This window comes from Chiloscyllium plagiosum, unplaced genomic scaffold, assembly GCF_037043375.1.
Source record: "Chiloscyllium plagiosum isolate Xiang-an unplaced genomic scaffold, Cpla_swu_hap1 HiC_scaffold_13, whole genome shotgun sequence".
In the NCBI taxonomy this organism is placed as follows: Eukaryota; Metazoa; Chordata; class Chondrichthyes; order Orectolobiformes; family Hemiscylliidae; genus Chiloscyllium; species Chiloscyllium plagiosum.
The window spans coordinates 27,929,796-27,947,767 of record NW_028270151.1 but is presented as its reverse complement, the minus strand read 5'-3'; the positions used below and the strand labels follow the sequence as shown (position 1 = coordinate 27,947,767).

Genomic DNA, 17,972 nt, shown 5'->3' with positions numbered 1-17,972 from the left:
CAGCAGTGTGTACTATCTTCAAAAATCATTGCTACAAATCAAGGCTCCTCTAACAGCACCTTCCAAACTCTCAACCTTTACCAGAACGGCAAGGTCAGCCAATACATGGGTAAACCAGCGCCTGCAAATTACTTTCCAAGTCTCATATCATGCAGACGTGGAACTATATGACTTTTCTTTCGCTTCACTGGGTCAAAATTCTGGAAACCCCCTGCCTCCCTGACATCACTGTGGGTATCCCTACACCCCAAACAATTCAGCTATTCAAGAAGACAGCCCACCTCCACCACCACAGGCGAATTAGTGATAGGCAGTAAATTCGAACCAAGTCACAAATGCCCACATCTAGTTAAATAATTTTTTAAAAAACTTTTTACTGACAATCCCAATGCATTACTGCTATATTATCATAGGTGTTGTTTTGCAGAGGAGATGTTAAACCTCAGTTGAGTATACCACATTCCAGGGCACTATTTTGGGCATGAGCAGTGGAGTGCTTCCTGGTGTCTTGGCTAATTTTTAACTCAATCAGTATGACAGATGATCTGATTATTCACACTTTGTGTGGGTTTACAGAAATTGTTTTATTGCTGATTTGTTTGTCATAATTGCATAAAATTTTCTGTTACTCAGTGTGCATCTGCTAGTTGTTTAAGAAAGTTGTGATCTTGAGCAAAATACAGCACTGATTGTTCATCCCCTCTGTTTGCAGCTTTCTGACGAGAGCCGGCTGTGCGTCGTGTTTGGAGTATTTCACCACCCAGGGATTGATGAACGTTTACCAGATCGAGCATTTTACCATGGATGTAAGTCGTTTCCACTTCCCACTCAGGTCCCTGATCCCTGTAGATTTCCCTCATCTCTTTAGTAAAACCATCACATAATGGAAACACCAAAACATGTTCAATATGGGTTTCTACACAGTCCTCAGTGTCATGAAATTTGGATGAAAAGATAATACAGATATTTAATTAAGCCTTAAAGTCACACTCACTTCCCTATATCTGCAACTTGAGGAAGGTGAATACAGATCAGGCATGTGATTGCTTAGGGACCTTCTCTCATCTAACCTCTTTCAATGAGTGGACAATAATTATGTTCACTGAAATCTCTCTCACACTTACCAAAACTGGACCAGAAACAGGAAAGTCAGTCCTTCTGATTTTAGTTCCCCTCGGAAGAGGTAGAAAATGACTAATATTTGTCTTTTAATTTATTCCATGGTTGTAAAGGCTTTGTCCCAATGATTAAAGCAGGTGTTTCTGAGAGAATGGAAATGGAAAATGATGGAAATACTAAGGAAAAATATCAGAAGGATTAGGTGTTTCCCGGTCCCTTAAGTTAATTGCTAGGTGTGTGGTTTATGATACAGTGCTTATTGTAAAGGAGAGGTCAATACTCAAGACTCATCATGAAAAGTTGTGAAACTAAATTTAATTAGTGAGATCATTTGTGGTATTAATAAAGGTGAGTATAAAGATGTTGGGTTCTCATGAAAACTCAACTAATTCACTATCCTTTTAAGGAAAGGAGGACAGTCCTGAATGGTATGGTTTTGTTCAGGATATCTAGAGTTAAATGATGAACAGCATCATTAAACTCAATAAAAGAATGTTTTTTCTCAAAGTCTGAAGTTTTGCATTGTTTTTTAAAGGAATAATTTAATAAATTTGTTCTCCCAGTTGAAAGCAATAAATGCAAAGTCTTGGACGTCATTCTGTCAAGTTTCCAGTCCGTGCTTTTGAAGTGCTGTTTCAGCAGTGTGAACACACAAAAATGATCAGTGATTTGCTGGCTCTGTGACCAAATCCTTTTTTAAAATTTTTTTTGTTAGGATCTCATCAGCCTCAAGATTCCTGAGCAATACCGACATGCCATCTGGAAAGGAATACTGGACCACAGACAGTCCCTTGACTTCTCAACTCCTCCTCAACTACTGCGAAATACAAGCAGTGCCTCTACTGCCAGTATGGGCTCCCAGAATGAGACACGCGGTGAACGGGTAATTGATGCTGTCCGTTTCACCCTGCGCCAGACCATCTCCTTCCCTCCCCGCGATGATTGGAATGATTTTGGGTTTGACGTGGATGGACGCCGCAGCAAGCAGCGGATCAAGGAGGAAGGGGAGTGAAGTGGTCTGGAGCAACAACCATACTAAACCACAAAAGACAATGTTCCAAACATATCTACTGATGACAACAATACGAGGGGACACTGTCAGAACAAAGTATCTATACTTTGAGTATTCTTACTCGTATTCAAATTGGTTGCACTTATCCAACTTTAATTTGTCTTTATTTTACTTTTTTTGTTGTCTTAAGCCCAACTGCCCATATATGGTAGCTGTATCAAAGCTTATAGGGTGCTTGAGGGGGCTATGTGGGATTTGTAACTGCCATATTTATACATCTCTTCCTGTTTAGAGAGGGTCATTCTAATCAATGGTATTGTTCGTGCATCAAAACTGCAACTGCATAAAGGTGTGCAAGTAAGTACAGAGTGAACGTGCAAGTGAGGAAGGCAGATTGAATGGAGTTGCTGGGCCTCTATCCTCACTCTATCCTTGGTTATCTTGCACTTCAAAAATGACACTTAATATTTCACTGCCTCAGCTAAGGCCAGAAGTGCTGTAAAAGTACTTACAGGCACTAGAACAGTGGCTGGCAACCTCTATGAGGAGAGGAGAAATTAGTGGTATTGTTTGTTTTTTTTGACGGTGACAGAGCACCAATGTACAACCATCCAGTCTACCACATGAATTCAACTCCTGGAAATGGGTCAAAGAGCCCTTACTGAGATTCAGTACTGCAAAAATAGTTTTGTGTCTTTGGCATTTTCCTGTTCCTGCTCACCTGCAATGCGTTGAGGTGGCTGAGTGGTATGTCTCTTCCAATAGTGAATTATGATTATGACTGGGCTTATTGTCAACTCACTCAGAACTCCAAATGTGATCTCCTGGTGCTGACATGTCCTGGATCATTGAAACCACATGTCACCTACTGAATGAATGCAGCTGACAGTTAGCTAGAGTTGGGATATGAACCCTTTCACTTACAAGCTGTGATGTGTTAGCTTGTGAACGCAGCCTTGACTGACAATTATATTCTGAGATTTGCTTTAAATTTAAAGGGGCAAAGGGAAAAAGAGCTTCATGGCGATCAATGATACCAAATTTTATAATGTTCCAGAATTTTACATTGCGATCCACCTTAACTTTGTGCATTTCATTTGCAGGATGTTACATGGTGTGAAAGTACTGATCCTGGTGGTGCTGGCCAGTTCTGCGGGACTGCTAGATTTGATTAGGTTTCATCTCCTCAGGATAGGGAGAGACCATTCAGCAATCTCAGTTGCATGGGGCACTGCCTTCAGTCTGGAGCAGAAGCAACTTTTTGGGTTTATCCCTAATTAGGCCACAATTGTAAAAGAATTCCCTTCTCTTCAGACTTTCCAGTTTTCACTAATAACAATAGGATCCTTGTAAGAAAATTCAAAAATTTTACTGGAAAGATGTACTACCTTGTGACACAGATGAGATGTTTAGGATCTTTGTAATATGCACCATTCTTAGTGTCTCACTGATATCTGTTGCTTAAATGTCAGTGTAGAGTTCATTTCATATATATGATACTGAGACACCTGATTGTTAAAATTACACTATTAAATTTAGTGATTAAGAGCTGTCCAGTAAACTGATCTGCATAGTAGCGGCGTGATAAATGGGCTCCATGATAGCCAGAGCTCCGAATGGAAAAGCAGGCTGTGACTATCGATTTGTACCATTGTCACCCAGTTAAAGAAGCCGCACAAACCAGCCCAGACAGCTTTTGTTTGGTGGAAGGGAGTGGGGGAAAGTGGGAGGAATTTAAATTTGACTGAAAGCACCACTTGTACCATGACTTTAACACGCTGCAGCATTCTGTTTCTCTACTTGAATCTGTTTCTGGGGTAGCCTTTGTGTTACTGTATCCGTTTCATATATGAGTCCTAGATTTCAATATTTTGTTTTATATTCATCTCTTGGTATTTTGCTACAGTGACTGAGGCTGTCCTGCAGGTGAACTCCAAACAGCTTGGTGCTAATGGCTGAGGTGATTCATGTCATTGAAATTCCTCGCAAACTGTGAATTAGGGTTTAGTAGCCGCAATCAGAAATGTAGAGACACTTTTACTTCTTTTTATCCCTCTCTTTGCATCCTTCAATTTTATTGCACTTCAAAAACAATTTCAAAATGTCAGGGTAATCCTTGCAGAGTTGTTCCTGTACAGAAACCCATGTTTGTCCTCTTCTTTCTTATCCCTCCAATTCACAATGATCAATGATCAAATTCACAATGATCAAATAACCCACTCATCCTCTGACCTTACTCTTCCAGACCAGTCTGACCTGCTGGAATTGTTTGAGCCTGACACAGGATTGGAAGGAGAAGAGGAATTAATGTCACAGATAACAAGCCAATGAGTGTGTCTGCCCCACGGTGACTTTCACAACTCCCTTTCTGATATGATCACAAAGACACAGCACTACTGGAGATGTCTATAGGTTTTCCCAAAAATAGTTTTGGACTGTATTTTGAGAGAAAAAGAGCAAAAACGTCTCTACAAAAACAAATGTTGTGGCTTTGATTGTGCAGGTGTTAAAAAGGCATGTGTCTAAATTTTTAAATGGGAGTTTGTCTGTAGTAGGATAACAGTCATAAAATAGTTGGTCAGTTTTCATTTCATGTTGCTGTATATATATATATTGGAGCATTTTGTCAATCTTTTTTAGAAATAAATATATATGTAATGTTTAAGGTGGTATAAATCATGTAACTTTGTCAAAATGTGCACTCACCAACACTGGCCAAGCTCAGCACTCACTCAATTATTACAATTCATGGCTGAATAAATGCAGGGCCCAGTGTCACATTAGCACTGTACAGATCAGCACAGTATGCTTGCAAAATGATAACATCCAGGGCTTATATATGAGGGTGTTGATTTTTGTTTGGGTATTTCACTGAATAAACTTTATTTGTGACCATAGTAATCAGAGAGGAGTGGGTAGCAGATCAGGATGCTGGCAGATTCGTACTATTTGGAATCAATACTTATGTTTCAGTTAAGTGTAAATCTGCTGCGTGTTGGATTTGATGCACTGTAGAGTTCCTTCTGTATAAACTACCACCACATTCCTTTTTTTTTTCTTCCAGTATTAAGCATCCAATTAAACGTTTCTCAAGAGTCCTGGTTCCTTTGAGTATCATTTGAATTTTGATCTAATAAAATTTTGTCATTCACCCAAAAGCTTCCTAATTGTGAACATCAGTATGTGTGACTGTGCAAGGTGTGTTCCCTAATTGTTGGGGCAAGAGTGCCTTGTTAGTTATAAAAAAAACTGTTGTTTGGCTTTGAGCTGTTTGATTCTGACACTGTACAGTACATGGCAGAATGTCCCAGTTCACAGCTCGTGAGAACCTCCTTTCCCAGTCAATTACATAATTATAATTAGTGTAGAACATCGCAATTTCAGCACATCCACAAGCTCAACTTCATCCAGTCACTTGTTACTTCTTCAAAGAACTCTAATGAATTAGTTCAACATGATTTCCCTCCTTGTTGCCCTGATCGCATTAAGATAGCATGGTGATTGACCAAAATGGTGGACTGAGTGTAGCATGGATGTTGCAGCTGTGCTTGAGATTCAGGCTTATTTCTAGATTTACTTCTAGATTTCTCAGTTATTACAAAAGAGTACATGATTAAGTAGTGTTTGCAGGCAGATAGGACTAGTTCTAATTTGGGATTATAGTCGGCATGGAGGAAAGAGTGTTTCTGTACTATATGACTCCAAGCCCATGACAATGATACAGGACAAGAAGCTGGGTAAACGTGGTGGAGTCGTTCTTGTTTCAGGTGAGTTTAATGGCTCATGCATGCTAAAGAACTAAAGCACATATGACAAGGACAAGCCAGCTTCAATAACCCATTCATTTTTTCAAACATTCATGAAATAACTCTACAGAGGCCAGTGTTCTGTTACCAACTCATGCTTGCTTCACAAGTGGAGAGTCCTTGGTATTGCTAACTTCCTCAGAGTAAGCTCAGAGTGAACAGAACCTCTGATACACCTATTTCTTTGTCGGCCAGGGTAACAGCCCCAATCAGGGAGCTCATTCTGTGAGGTTGACCTGGCTGACCTCATTTCAATCATTACATCCCTCTTCCTCCTGAAATGTTTTACCACCAGGTCAGGTTCCTCCTCTCTGTGTCTGAAAATGGCAGAATGTAATGCACAGTAGCTCATCTCTTGTGGCTTGAAGCATCGTTGAAGAAATCCATTCTCCTCTTCAGGCAACAAAGGCATCAAGGCAGCAACATGCGCCGTGTCCATCTAACATTCTGAGGTATCTTCAGGGCTTGGTGGCGAGGGATAACCCGCAGGTTCCAGAACAGTTGAAAGAGCTGTTGAAAAGCCAAGCATGTTTTGCTGTCGTGCCATTTGTGAGTTTGCAGCTTTCAGCTTTCAAATGGTCCACGTACTGCTTCAGAACCGTCACACCTATATATTCTTTATACATCACTGGACCTGACCTTGCATTGACCATGTGTCTTACCTCTGCAGGGCCATTCCCATGGTTCCTACACCAAATTTCATCCCCTGAAATAAACAGCACACTCATTAGCATTCCTGATGCTGTGTCACCCTCCCTCGAAGGAAGATTACCTTTAACCTGGTGCAGTGTGTTCTACCTATTGGCAAATCCTCTTGAGCTATCCCTATCTCTGAAGCTGTAGGCTATTTCCCTAAGTCTCCCTTCAAAGTTTGGATTGCTGTTTCTGCCAGACCATTGAATAATGGATGATAGGGGGCAATCCTTATATGTTGAATATCATTCAACTTTAAGAAATACTCAAATTCCCTGCTGGTAAGTGATGGCCTGTTACCTGTGACCAACACAGGAGTCTGTGTATTGCAAAAGATGTGTGCAGTTTTTCTAGCATTATCCTGTGTTTGACAAAATGAACTCTATGCACTGTGCACCCAGCCACTTTGGGCATCCACAATGACTAAGGGCATTGAGCCCATGAAAGGACGAGCGTAGTCGACATGTAACCGAGTCCAGGGTTTACCCAGCCATTCCCACGACTGTGGTGGAACTGTTGGCAGTCATTTTTGTCTCCAAGGCTTCTATTCATGGCCAACAGACACACCTTCTTACCAGCATTTTCATTTTTCAAACCCCTGGATGAACCTGGTGGAGTTCAGCCAGCATCTGAAGGCGATTGCTCTGGGCAATCACTCTAGCACCCCATAATAATATGCTGTCCTGTACTGTGATCTGATCTCTCCAGGTCCAGAAGGGTTTCAATTCTGGTTTCTGCCATCGCCGCCAGCTGTTTTAGTTTTGCCAGGACTGCCTCTTTGTGTCCATACCTGCTATTTTCAGCTGTGACTGGAAGTCTGAAAACTTAAAACCATTACGGACTCTTCCAGTGAGCAATACCACTAGTGGTGTATTTGCCAGTGGGAGGCAGTTCAATACATCCATATTTTCTACTTGGCCTCCTGGACAGTGTTCCAACTTATAATGATACGCACTGAGAACAAATGATTCAGCTCTGACAAGGAGTCATCGTGACTCGATGATCGCTTCGATGTTGTCTGACCTACTGTGATATCCAGCATTTTTGTTTTCAGGACACATTCCAGCATCTTCAATAATTTGCTCCTTCCTTATAATGATATGCACTTAGCTTTAGAGCCCACCGCTGAATTCGGCCTGAAGTTAGGGTTGGTGCTGTCTTGTCCTCTTTAAGTAGACCTCGCTAGGGTTTGTGGTCCACTATTATTACAAATTTACGTCTTTAAAGGTATTGATGGAACTTTGACACCAAATATGACCACCAAGCCTTCCTTCTGTGGGCGTATTTGGCATTAGCCAAAGTCCTGGAAACATATGCTATTTGGCATTCCTCTCCACTGGGCAACCTATGATTTAATATGACCCCAATGCTGTATGGGGAGACATTTGCATGTCAACACCAGACCTTGTTTGAAGTCATAGTATGCCAACACCTTCGAAGATGATTATTTCTTCACTTCCCTGAAAGCAATGGTTTGGCTACATGACCATTTCAAGGCTAACCCTTTTTAAAGAGTTGATGCAAAGGTGCTGGGATGGAAGTGATCTGTAATAATTTACCAGCTGAAGGAAAGACTGAAGCTCTGGCACAGATGTGGGAGCTGAGGCACTTTTGATCATTATCATTTTAACTTCCAACAAGTGTAACCCGGTCTTGTTGACTCTATAGCTTGAGTATGTCACTTGAGGTGCCTGGACCCACATTTTTCCTTTCTAAGGCTTACCCTTGCCTGGGAAAAACATCAATGGACATAAATGGCAACCTGGGGTACACCTTGTAAATGACCTCTCATTGTCTGCTGAAAAATGGCACAGGCTGATGATACCCCAGATGGCAGTCTCTACAATTAATAGTCATAGGGTCTGTAATAATAAAAGTGTACTTCTGGGAATCCTTGTCTAACCGCCATTGCAAGTAAGCATGGCTCATGTCCAGCTTTATGAAGGACAACCCATCTGCCAGTTTTGCGTATAAATCCTCCTTGCAGAATCATGGAATTGCTTCCTGGTCAACATGCAAGGTGGCCTTGCTCCTTTGACAGTCCCTAGAATCTCCTGAAAAACTTTCAGGTATTTAATTATGACTTCACTCAGGTGGCCATTTTCAGTTGAAAAATGTTGAGCTAATCAGGTTGAATTTTTCTCATCCAATTTTGCTCCATCATGCTCAAGTCCATTATAATCTCACCAGAATCAAAGTAGTACCTTTATCTGTAAAGGTTGCCCGGTACAGGTTTTCAGTCTAGCCAAGGTCTTGTGCAAACTTAAGGGTTGGACTCCACAATGAATTTTGTTAAAAACTGGTTCTGCAATTACTGTAACAGCCGTGCTGGTATCGACCTCTATTACAACTGGGTGACCATTTAACCAGACAATTATTTTGATTGCTTCTGATTTGAATTTTGCTAAACAATTTAACTGTTCTAAACCAGATCTAGGTGGAAATTTCAGGGTGTGCATTCTCCTGGATACTGACCTATGAGTTCTCTTATTCAATTTAGGTCAAATGGGCCTCTTTTGCTGTCTTGATTCCACATACTGGCAGAAATTACAATGGCTTGCTGGCCCAGATTCTGAGGAAAATTTTAACCATTTGGCTGAGGCTTGACTTTGTTTTGGGGTTTGGCTGTGGACTGACCTGGAGTCCCTCTGTTCAGGATTTGTCTCAAGTGACACTATGCAATTAGGTTCGGTCAAGTGGTGTATCCCTAAGCTCAGTCAGACTGGCGACAGTATCACTTGCATTGGAATATCTTGCACTCACTGCATTTTCTGGGGATTAAAGCCTGTTGTAGTGCCTGTTTGAAGTCCAGTTGGCCTTCAACTAGTGGGTGCTTTTGCACGGATACATCATTAATCTCAACAGGTCACTCAGCATTTCATTAACAGTTAAATCGAAATCACATGCCTCTGCCAGTCATCTTAACCCTGTCAAAAATTCCAATATGGATTCCCTGGCTCTTCAATTGCTGAGTAAAACCAATAGCATCTCAGAATTAGAGGAGGCTTAACATCATGATATTCCTTACCTGTATCCGTCCATTCTTGAAAGGTTTTAGTATCTGCTGCCTCGGGAAAAGTTAGATTCCTAATAACCAAAAAAGCTGCGGGTCCACCACCTGACAGGAGACTCGTTGCTTTTCATCTCCCTGACGTCATTTGCCTGAAAAAATAACTAATTCTTTCCACATACTGGGCCCAGTCTTTGATGACAGGATCGAACAAGTCAAGCTTCCCAGATAATGGCATGGTGCCAGAAATGCTTAACCCAAATCAAGTAATGTGATAAATGGCTACCAGAAACATGTCAGCAGAGGCAGAGATCAGATCACTATAGCAAACCAACCGGTACATAATATTGCTTTTTAATTTCATCACAGGCTGAGGCTTTCATCACAGGCTTGCCAGCCCAACAAGTTTGGCCCATCTTCATTTGCCTTTGAGGTGGTGGTAAGCTGCTGCCTTGAACTGTTGTCCATTTACTATAGTAGAATCTAACCACTGTAAGAGCAAATTGCTGCAGATGCTGGAATCTGTACTGAATGTGCTAGACTGAAAACATTAGCTTGTTCTCTCTCCATAGTTACTATCTTCCTGCTGGAGTCTAACCACTGTTTGGGAGAGGGTTCCAGGATTTTAATCCAGCATTGATGAAGGAATGGCAATACGTTTTAAAGTCTGGATAGTGAGTGGCCTTGGAGGGAGACTTGCAAATGACACGGTTCTCATGTATCTGCTGCACTTGTCATTTTGGATGGTAGTGGTCTTGGGTTTGAAAGGTGCTGATTAAGTGAACCTATAGATGGGACACAGTCATGGTACTGAGTGTTGGTGTTGGAGAGACTAATGTTTATGGATGTTGTGCAAATCATGTTTTGTGCCGGATGGTCTCAAGTTTTTCAAGGGTATTGTAGCTGCACTCAGCCAGGCAAGTATTCCATTACACTCCTGACTTGTGCTTTGTGGAAAGTTAAGATGGTGGATTCTATGTTTCAAGAAGGTCATTTCTCTTTGTTCTAAATAAAGTATATTCAACACCACCTCATAGATTCTCTCCATACTGGGATAAATTTTTGAATTTTCACTGGCCAGCCTCCTAAGGTCAGGGGACCAGACCTATTTGCCATATTCCAAATGCGGTCTGAGCAGTACCTTGTATAGCTAGTGAGACTTGCCCTGTTTTTGCTCAAGTTCCTCTGAAATGAAGTCCATTTGCCTTTCCTGTAACACACGAAACTTACAAATCTCACCATCACCCTCTGCCCCCCACCCACCTCCCCAAAAGAAAGTCCTCTGTGCTGCAGCTTTCTCTGTTTAGATAATACTCAGATCCTCTGGTAGAAAGAATATTGTGTATAGACTCACATTTTCTTCCATGATCTTCTACTTGCCAAATTTCTGCCCTTTCACTTAACCTGTAGACTTCTGTGTGTCATCTTTAGCAGTTGCCTTCCTACCTATTTTTGTGTCATCTGCAAAGTTGGCTATAATACATTTACTTCTCTCATCCACATCATTAACATATATTGTAAATACCCTGTAAATGCAGTCCATGGCACTCCAGGTTCTATCCTGAAAATGCCTATTTATTCCCAACTCTGTCTTCTGTTAGAAATCAACATGCAACAGCTAAAGAACATTAATGGGAGAACAGACAAGGCTTTGCATTATGCTGAGAGATGTCAGGATGAACAAGAGTAACATAATTAACCAATCCTCTATCCAAACTAATATACCAAAGACTTGCATTAATAAGCAGATTTAGGTGTGGTATTGCATTGAATACCTTTTGGAAATCCAAATACATTGTATCCCCTGGTTTCTCTTTATCATAAGAATTTTTTTGTGCAGGTAACAATTAAGAATTTGTCAGGCATGATTTCCTCTTCATACAAATATGCTGATCTAGATTGATCATGTTACCAAAGAATATAATAGCACAGCATTTATAAATTATAATTTATTGCAATATTTTCTCAAGAACAGATGTTAAGCTAACAGGGCCTAAGTTACATTTTTAACATTCCTATTAAGGAGTGAGAAATTATAGTGGCTGTTTTCAGAATCTAAGGCTACCTGGAAGGTTGCTACCAGTGCATCCACTACCTCTACAGTTACTACCTTTAATATTCTACAATGCATTCGGTCAGGTTTAGAGGACCTATTGATCTTTAGCTCCATTTGTTTCCGTAGTACTTGATTTCTGTGATAGTTATTGTATTTATTCACACACATCAATCCCCTTTGTCCCTCGATTTAATATTTTTGGATGTGATTAGTATCTTTTACCATGTAGACGGATGTAATGTACTTATTCAACTCCTCTGCCATTTCCAGATTCCCCATGAAATTATTTCCCCACCCTCATTCTCCAAGAGTTCTTTTTTTCACCTTAGCCTCTCTTTTTATATATTTAAAAAAAGCTTTTATATTACTTGCAAGTTTTAAAAATATTTCCCAATCCTTTGGATTACCACTAATATTTGCTACATTGTATGCTTTTTCTTTCAATTTGGTATGATTCTTAACTTCTGGGTTAACTAATTGTCAGAAAATCCCTTTCCTAGAAACCTCCTTCCTCATTGGGCTATATCTTTCTGTGAAGCCTGACTTTTTTTTGTTAAATGTCTGCCATTGTTCTTAAGCATCTTTTCTGTTAAACTCTTTTCAAAGTTTACTACAGCCAAGTGTGCCCTTATTCTTCTATATTTACTGCTGTTAAGCTGAGCACAGTTGTTTTGACCCACATCTGTGACTCTCAACCTGAACGCTAAATTCTACCATGTTATGGTCACCATTTCCTCAGGGATCTTTTATGGAGGTCATTTATTAAACTCACCTCAGTGATGTTTGTTGTGCAATTCAGTTGGACACAGCACACTGAATTTTAACATTTTATTTGCAGGATCACATTTTCTCACCTTTCTCATGGTGTTGAAAAAACTGGAATTCAGTAAAAGTTGCATCAAAGTATAATAACACAATGAACATTCCTCAGTACCCTCCCAGCTGCTAAAGCATCTTAGAATAAAAGCTAAATGAATGACAACAAATTCGGCACACAAAGTGAATGGGCAAGCAGCAAGAAGGATTGGTACAGAGAGGGGACAAGGTGGAGCAATTCAGACAGACAGCAAAAGGAGTGAAGGTCAATGATCAGTTACAGAAGATGTAGGGCACTGAATAGGCCATTTGGCCCAGTCCCTGCCCGTGTTCATGCTCCACTTGAGCCTCCTCCCACTGTTCCTCTTGTATCAGCGTAACTTTCAATCCCATGCTTCTTTTTTCTCATGTTTATCTACTGCTCCTTAAGCACTTCTGTGCTCCTTGCCTTAACCAATGTCTGTGGTTGTAAGTTCCAGCATAACCCATCTGCTTTGCAAATCTAACATTTCATCAGTAACTCTTTGTGCAGTTTTGCTTTTTTCAATGTTCTCACTAACCTGCATCATTACAATTATTTACAAACTCATACTTTCAAATCCATTTGACTCTGGATTCCAAATAATAAATCCTTATTATTAAAATGTAACACTTCATAAAGGCCTGTTCGAATAGTTTTATCAATTATAGCCATTTCTGCAAGTTAATAATGTCTTCAAATTAATCTAAAAATTGAGAAAGTCAGTATTGAAGTGTCACCGCAAATTTGGAAATTGTGTTTCTGATCGTAAAGCTCAAATTGTTCCTCCAATTTGAGAATACAGTTCCCAGTAATACTGATCCTTGAATCCCACTTCCCACCTTCTGTCACTCTGAATAATACACCAGAAGACAGTGTCACAGATTCCATTTTTCAAGTAAAGTTGGTGAACGGATTTCTGCAGGAGGAGTCAACCTGCTGCAGTTAGGACGATGTATTGAACCTCATGAGATGAGAGAGATAATCAGTTTTTACTGTGGAGAAAGAAATGAAGCTAGAGAACCCAGGAAATAAATATTGATGTTTTCAAAACAGTCTAGGAGAAAGTGAGGACTGCAGATGCTGGAGATCAAATATGTACAAATATTTAAACATCTGGACTATCTACTGTCACCAATGTCACAGCAGCAACTTCAAAGGGAGGTGCTGTTTAAACATAGCAACAAAAGCAATCACATTGTTCAAACTTGTTTCAGTGAAAACCCACAATAATGATAACACTTGAGGGAATCTCAAGAACAGAATTTGCACACATTTCACAGATTAATGTAGATTCATTTTGCAAAAATAATTTTCAATAGTATCTACAAAATAATTATTTTATAAATAATATTTTCTTAACCACAAAATAATGTATTACTTCCCATTGAAGAATGAACACAATCACCCTCAGGAAGCCAGACCACAATTTCTATACAATTTTTAAACAGTGAAATTTCTATTTTTAAGATGAGGCCCATTAGTGTTGAGCAGTAGCAAGTTTTTGATTTCAGGTGCACAGGCATCCCAAACACTCCCTGGACAGGTAAAACATGGGGTTAAATCAGATTAGAGCTCCCTCTACACTGCCCCCAGTAAACACTCTCAAGATAGGTAAAGCCTGGGTTGATATATAGCGTAAATCTTCCTCTATACTGAGCCCATTAAACACCCCCAGATAGGTACAGCACTGGGTTAGATACAAAGTAAGGTTTCCTCTACATTGTCCCCATGAAACATTCCCAGGACAGGTCCAGTTGAGAATTAGCCACAGAGTAAAGCTACCCACCCCACCCCTGCACCAAACTGTTTCAGGCCCAGTCTCAAAAGATATATTGTTTTGGAGTGAATTTTTAATTACTTTCCCACAATAACCCAACCATAGGTTCCCAGTGGTGAGTGTGGTGTAGTTGTTAAGTTAGGGCTCAGGCCCAAAAGGAAGGAACTCAGAATGGCAAGCCCTGCTTTTTGTGGGACCTTTATATCACAATGGACACTGCTTCTGACAAACGATGAGGATTCCTCGACATTAGATCTAAATGTATGTTGTCCATTTGCCTTGCACGTGTTTGACAGGCTGTGCTCACTAGGGTCCTCTGGGTGCCCTTGTTTACATTCTGACAGTAATGCAGCTCTCTTGTAATAACACAACTATTGCTAATGAAAAAACGTGAAAGCACCTAACTGAGCACGTGCATTCCTACTCTCATGGGGTGGGATTAACAAATTGATACAATGCCTCACTATTTTTGGGGGTAGAGACAGCACAAGACTCTGATGACATTTCATGTGCCTCTCTAACACTGGCAGTCATCCCTAACACTGGCAATGTGTGAATATTGGGAGGGGTGGCTGACTACTAAACCAATTGGTCACCGCTAACCCATTAGTAGTCAGAGCTTTTCCTTTCTCTTGGACCCTCTCTGATCTTCCATTGGTGAGACGGGCAGTATAAACTGGTTGGCGGCTGTGTCTCTCAGAGGCAGATTTAGCCTCCTTGTCCCATCAAAGTAAATTCATGCCATGTTTTCAACCATCACCACAAGTTTCTGCCATCAGCTGGACTGAGATGGAAAGGCATGGTATAGAGCCCCTGGGGCAGACAGAGAGGTTGTCTTTCTAACCTTGTCCTTGCCTCTTGACAATGACTGGCAGCTGAATCCCGAGGCAGCAGCCACCAGGGGCTGCTCAGAAACCCAAAGGTTTGAGCTGGTAGGGTCAGCAACTCTTTGCAGCTCTTGGTGATTACTCATTCCTGGTGGTGTTAACCTCTCCTACCAGTCACTGAAGTCCAGAGGGAGGCCATCTCACATGCACAGAGGTGGTTTTTCCACAAGAGCCCATTGTCCACCACATCAGAGGATAGACAATATGGCGCCACACTGAGTCTGCAGCTCACCTACAGATCCTGAGTGGGTGAGGACAACAGGTCTCCTTCACTAAAGGGTCAACAATCTGACAGATTTGTGGTGAATTTTACCAGTACCAGCATTTCATTTCCAGATTTTCAGCCACGGGAATGCACTCTAGTAATTCCCCTTTACACGTTCAGGGTGGTGCTATCAGGATGGTTCACCCCCACAATCCCAGAGCAACAGTACACAGTCTCATTGCCAGTGTATTCAGAGGCTGCACACAGCCAGTCCCAAGGTTTTGTGGTACAACCTCAATCACAGCTGAACAAAGTGCTTTGTTCTTTTCCCTGAGGGTTACTGTGTGTTAAAACCTGCATCTCACAGCTGATAGCAAAATCCAGTTCAAATATTAGTGAAAACCCAGAACTCACTCTCTAAAACAAGGCAATTATCAGTTTACAATAAAATTCAATTTGCAAAAACCAACACTAGAAAAGAATCTCTGAACAACTTAATTTTACAGTTTGTACAGAAAATTAGAACATTCTATTAAGGTTGCTGGGAAGACTAAATAAATATGAATGAAGAATTTTTCACAATTCATCCCTTGGGTTTATGATGAGCTTGTCGTCCAGTCTCTCAGCCAGTGATATTAACTCAACCACTTCATCAGCTTGGATTCTTTCCTGAGGATAAAAAAGGAGGAAGAAGACCTTTGAGTTGATGTAAACTCAGTCACTGCATTAACCCCTTCAGGAAGGTGCAGGACAGCTCCAGTAGCAAGGGAAATTACTGGGGGAGTGTTGGTAGGGGTGGGGAGCAGGGAATGGCTGAAGCAACAATCTTCATACATTCACCCCGGCCGACAATCACTCTACAATCACTCCCACCCCACCTACACCCTCAACCCCCTTTGTCCTGCATCCCTCCTCCCCCACACTTTATCCTCCGCAATATCCCCATAATACCCAGACTTGCCCTTGCCCAACATCCCCACAACCCTCCCCCATATAACCCCTGCATCCCCAATGGGCCTACTCCTATCCCCTCCCAACAGCGCAACATCTTGGGACTGGTAAAGAGAATGACAAGTACAACAACAGTCAAAAAGCAAAGAGAAATAATGTGGAGAAGCTTCCTTGGAGTGTCTCAGATGAATGAGCCCCACCCAAAGCAAGAAGAACAGGAGTAAATGGGACCATTTCAACAAAGCTTTTGCGAGTTAACTGGAATCTCCCCTCTTGGACAGAATACCAACAAACATGAACCAGAATCAGCTATCAAGGCTTCAATGTGAATTTGGGACAGAGTGCCTCATGTCAGACCCACTGATTGGAATGCCTGAGCAGAGACTAGACAGAGATCTTCAACTAGACAGTGAACTTCAACAGTTTCCTCATTTCCCCTTCCCCCACCTCACCCTAGTTCCAAACTTCCAGCTCAGCACTGTCCCCATGACTTGTCCGGACTTGTCCTACCTGCCTATCTCCTTTTCCACCTATCCACTCCACCCTCTCCTACCTGACCTATCACCTTCATCCCCTCCCCCACTCACCCATTGTACTCTATGCTACTTTCTCCCCACACCCACCCTCCTCTAGCTTATCCCTCCATGCTTCAGGCTCACTGCCTTTATTCCTGATGAAGGGCTTTTGCCCGAAACATCGATTTCGAAGCTCCTTGGATGCTGCCTGAACTGTTGTGCTCTTCCAGCACCACTAATCCAGAATCTGGTTTCCAGCATCTGCAGTCATTGTTTTTACCACCTAGACAGAGATCTGTCAATATCATTGCTCCGTATCACTCTCCTATCATAATCCTGTCATCACGGTAGCTCAAATCAAGGGGCAGGTACACTCACGGTCATTGAGTTTCTGTCATGGATCATCCTGGGCATTGGAGAATTCTTTGGGCACATGGGGAAGGATGTCCCATGAGGCAGTGGGATTCAGACAGCAGCTTTGGTCTCCTTCTCCTCTCTACTGCTGCCCTGCCTTGTCATTATGTTTGGATTCAAAGAGCGATACAGCTCAATAGACAGGTCTCTGCCATTTTGAACAATGTGTAACAATCCCCTTGCAGTCATTAATGTCAATGCTTCAAGGAGAGCTTCAGAGTGTCTTTATCATCTGCTGCAATAAGAGGCTGTTTGAGGATTGAGAAAGCAGGACTTAGCTGGGGAGACAGTTTTCAGCTTTGTGGTCACAGCGAGCAGTCTGTCACCGCTGATCTTCAAGGACTGTTCCCAGATAGACCATGGAGCTGACTTCAAGAGAAACACCAGCATTTGTTCAATGATCCTCCCACTGAATCAGGAGAACATGCCAGTGGCATTTCTGATGGAATTTCTCTCAGTATTGTCTGTCACTGATATACAGTGTATTTCAGGAGCGTGGTAACAAGAACTGAAATCCACACAAAAACATTTCACTGACTGGCAGTGGTCCTTATTGCCAAAGACTCGCTGCCATAGTTTGTGGAAGGCTGGGCTATGACAACTGATCTGGTGTTGGGTCTTCTCATCAACAGTGGCCTTTTGTGACAAGTGATTGCCAAGGAACGGGAAGAGGTCAACACATTCCTGAG

At 41.6% G+C, this 17,972-nt stretch overlaps 2 protein-coding genes across 4 annotated transcripts in view; one reads left to right on the top strand and one right to left on the bottom strand.

The window, feature by feature from the left end:
- tp63 (tumor protein p63) overlaps window positions 1–5,226 on the top strand; it is a 116,408-nt gene extending 111,182 nt beyond the window's left edge. For all 3 annotated transcript variants that reach the window (XM_087993413.1, XM_043702555.2, XM_043702556.2), the window contains exons 11-12: window positions 713–806; window positions 1,835–5,226. In XM_087993413.1, coding sequence (XP_087849539.1) covers window positions 713–806; window positions 1,835–2,131 — 391 coding nt within the window. In that variant the 3' untranslated portion in view covers window positions 2,132–5,226. The remainder of the gene's footprint in view (window positions 1–712; window positions 807–1,834) is intronic.
- A 7,284-nt stretch (window positions 5,227–12,510) lies between these two features.
- The window catches only part of p3h2 (prolyl 3-hydroxylase 2), a 156,906-nt gene continuing 151,444 nt past the window's right edge, over window positions 12,511–17,972 (bottom strand). Inside the window, exon 15 of the mRNA XM_043702558.2 lies at window positions 12,511–16,072. Within this exon, the coding sequence (XP_043558493.1) occupies window positions 15,980–16,072 (93 nt within the window). The 3' untranslated portion in view covers window positions 12,511–15,979. The remainder of the gene's footprint in view (window positions 16,073–17,972) is intronic.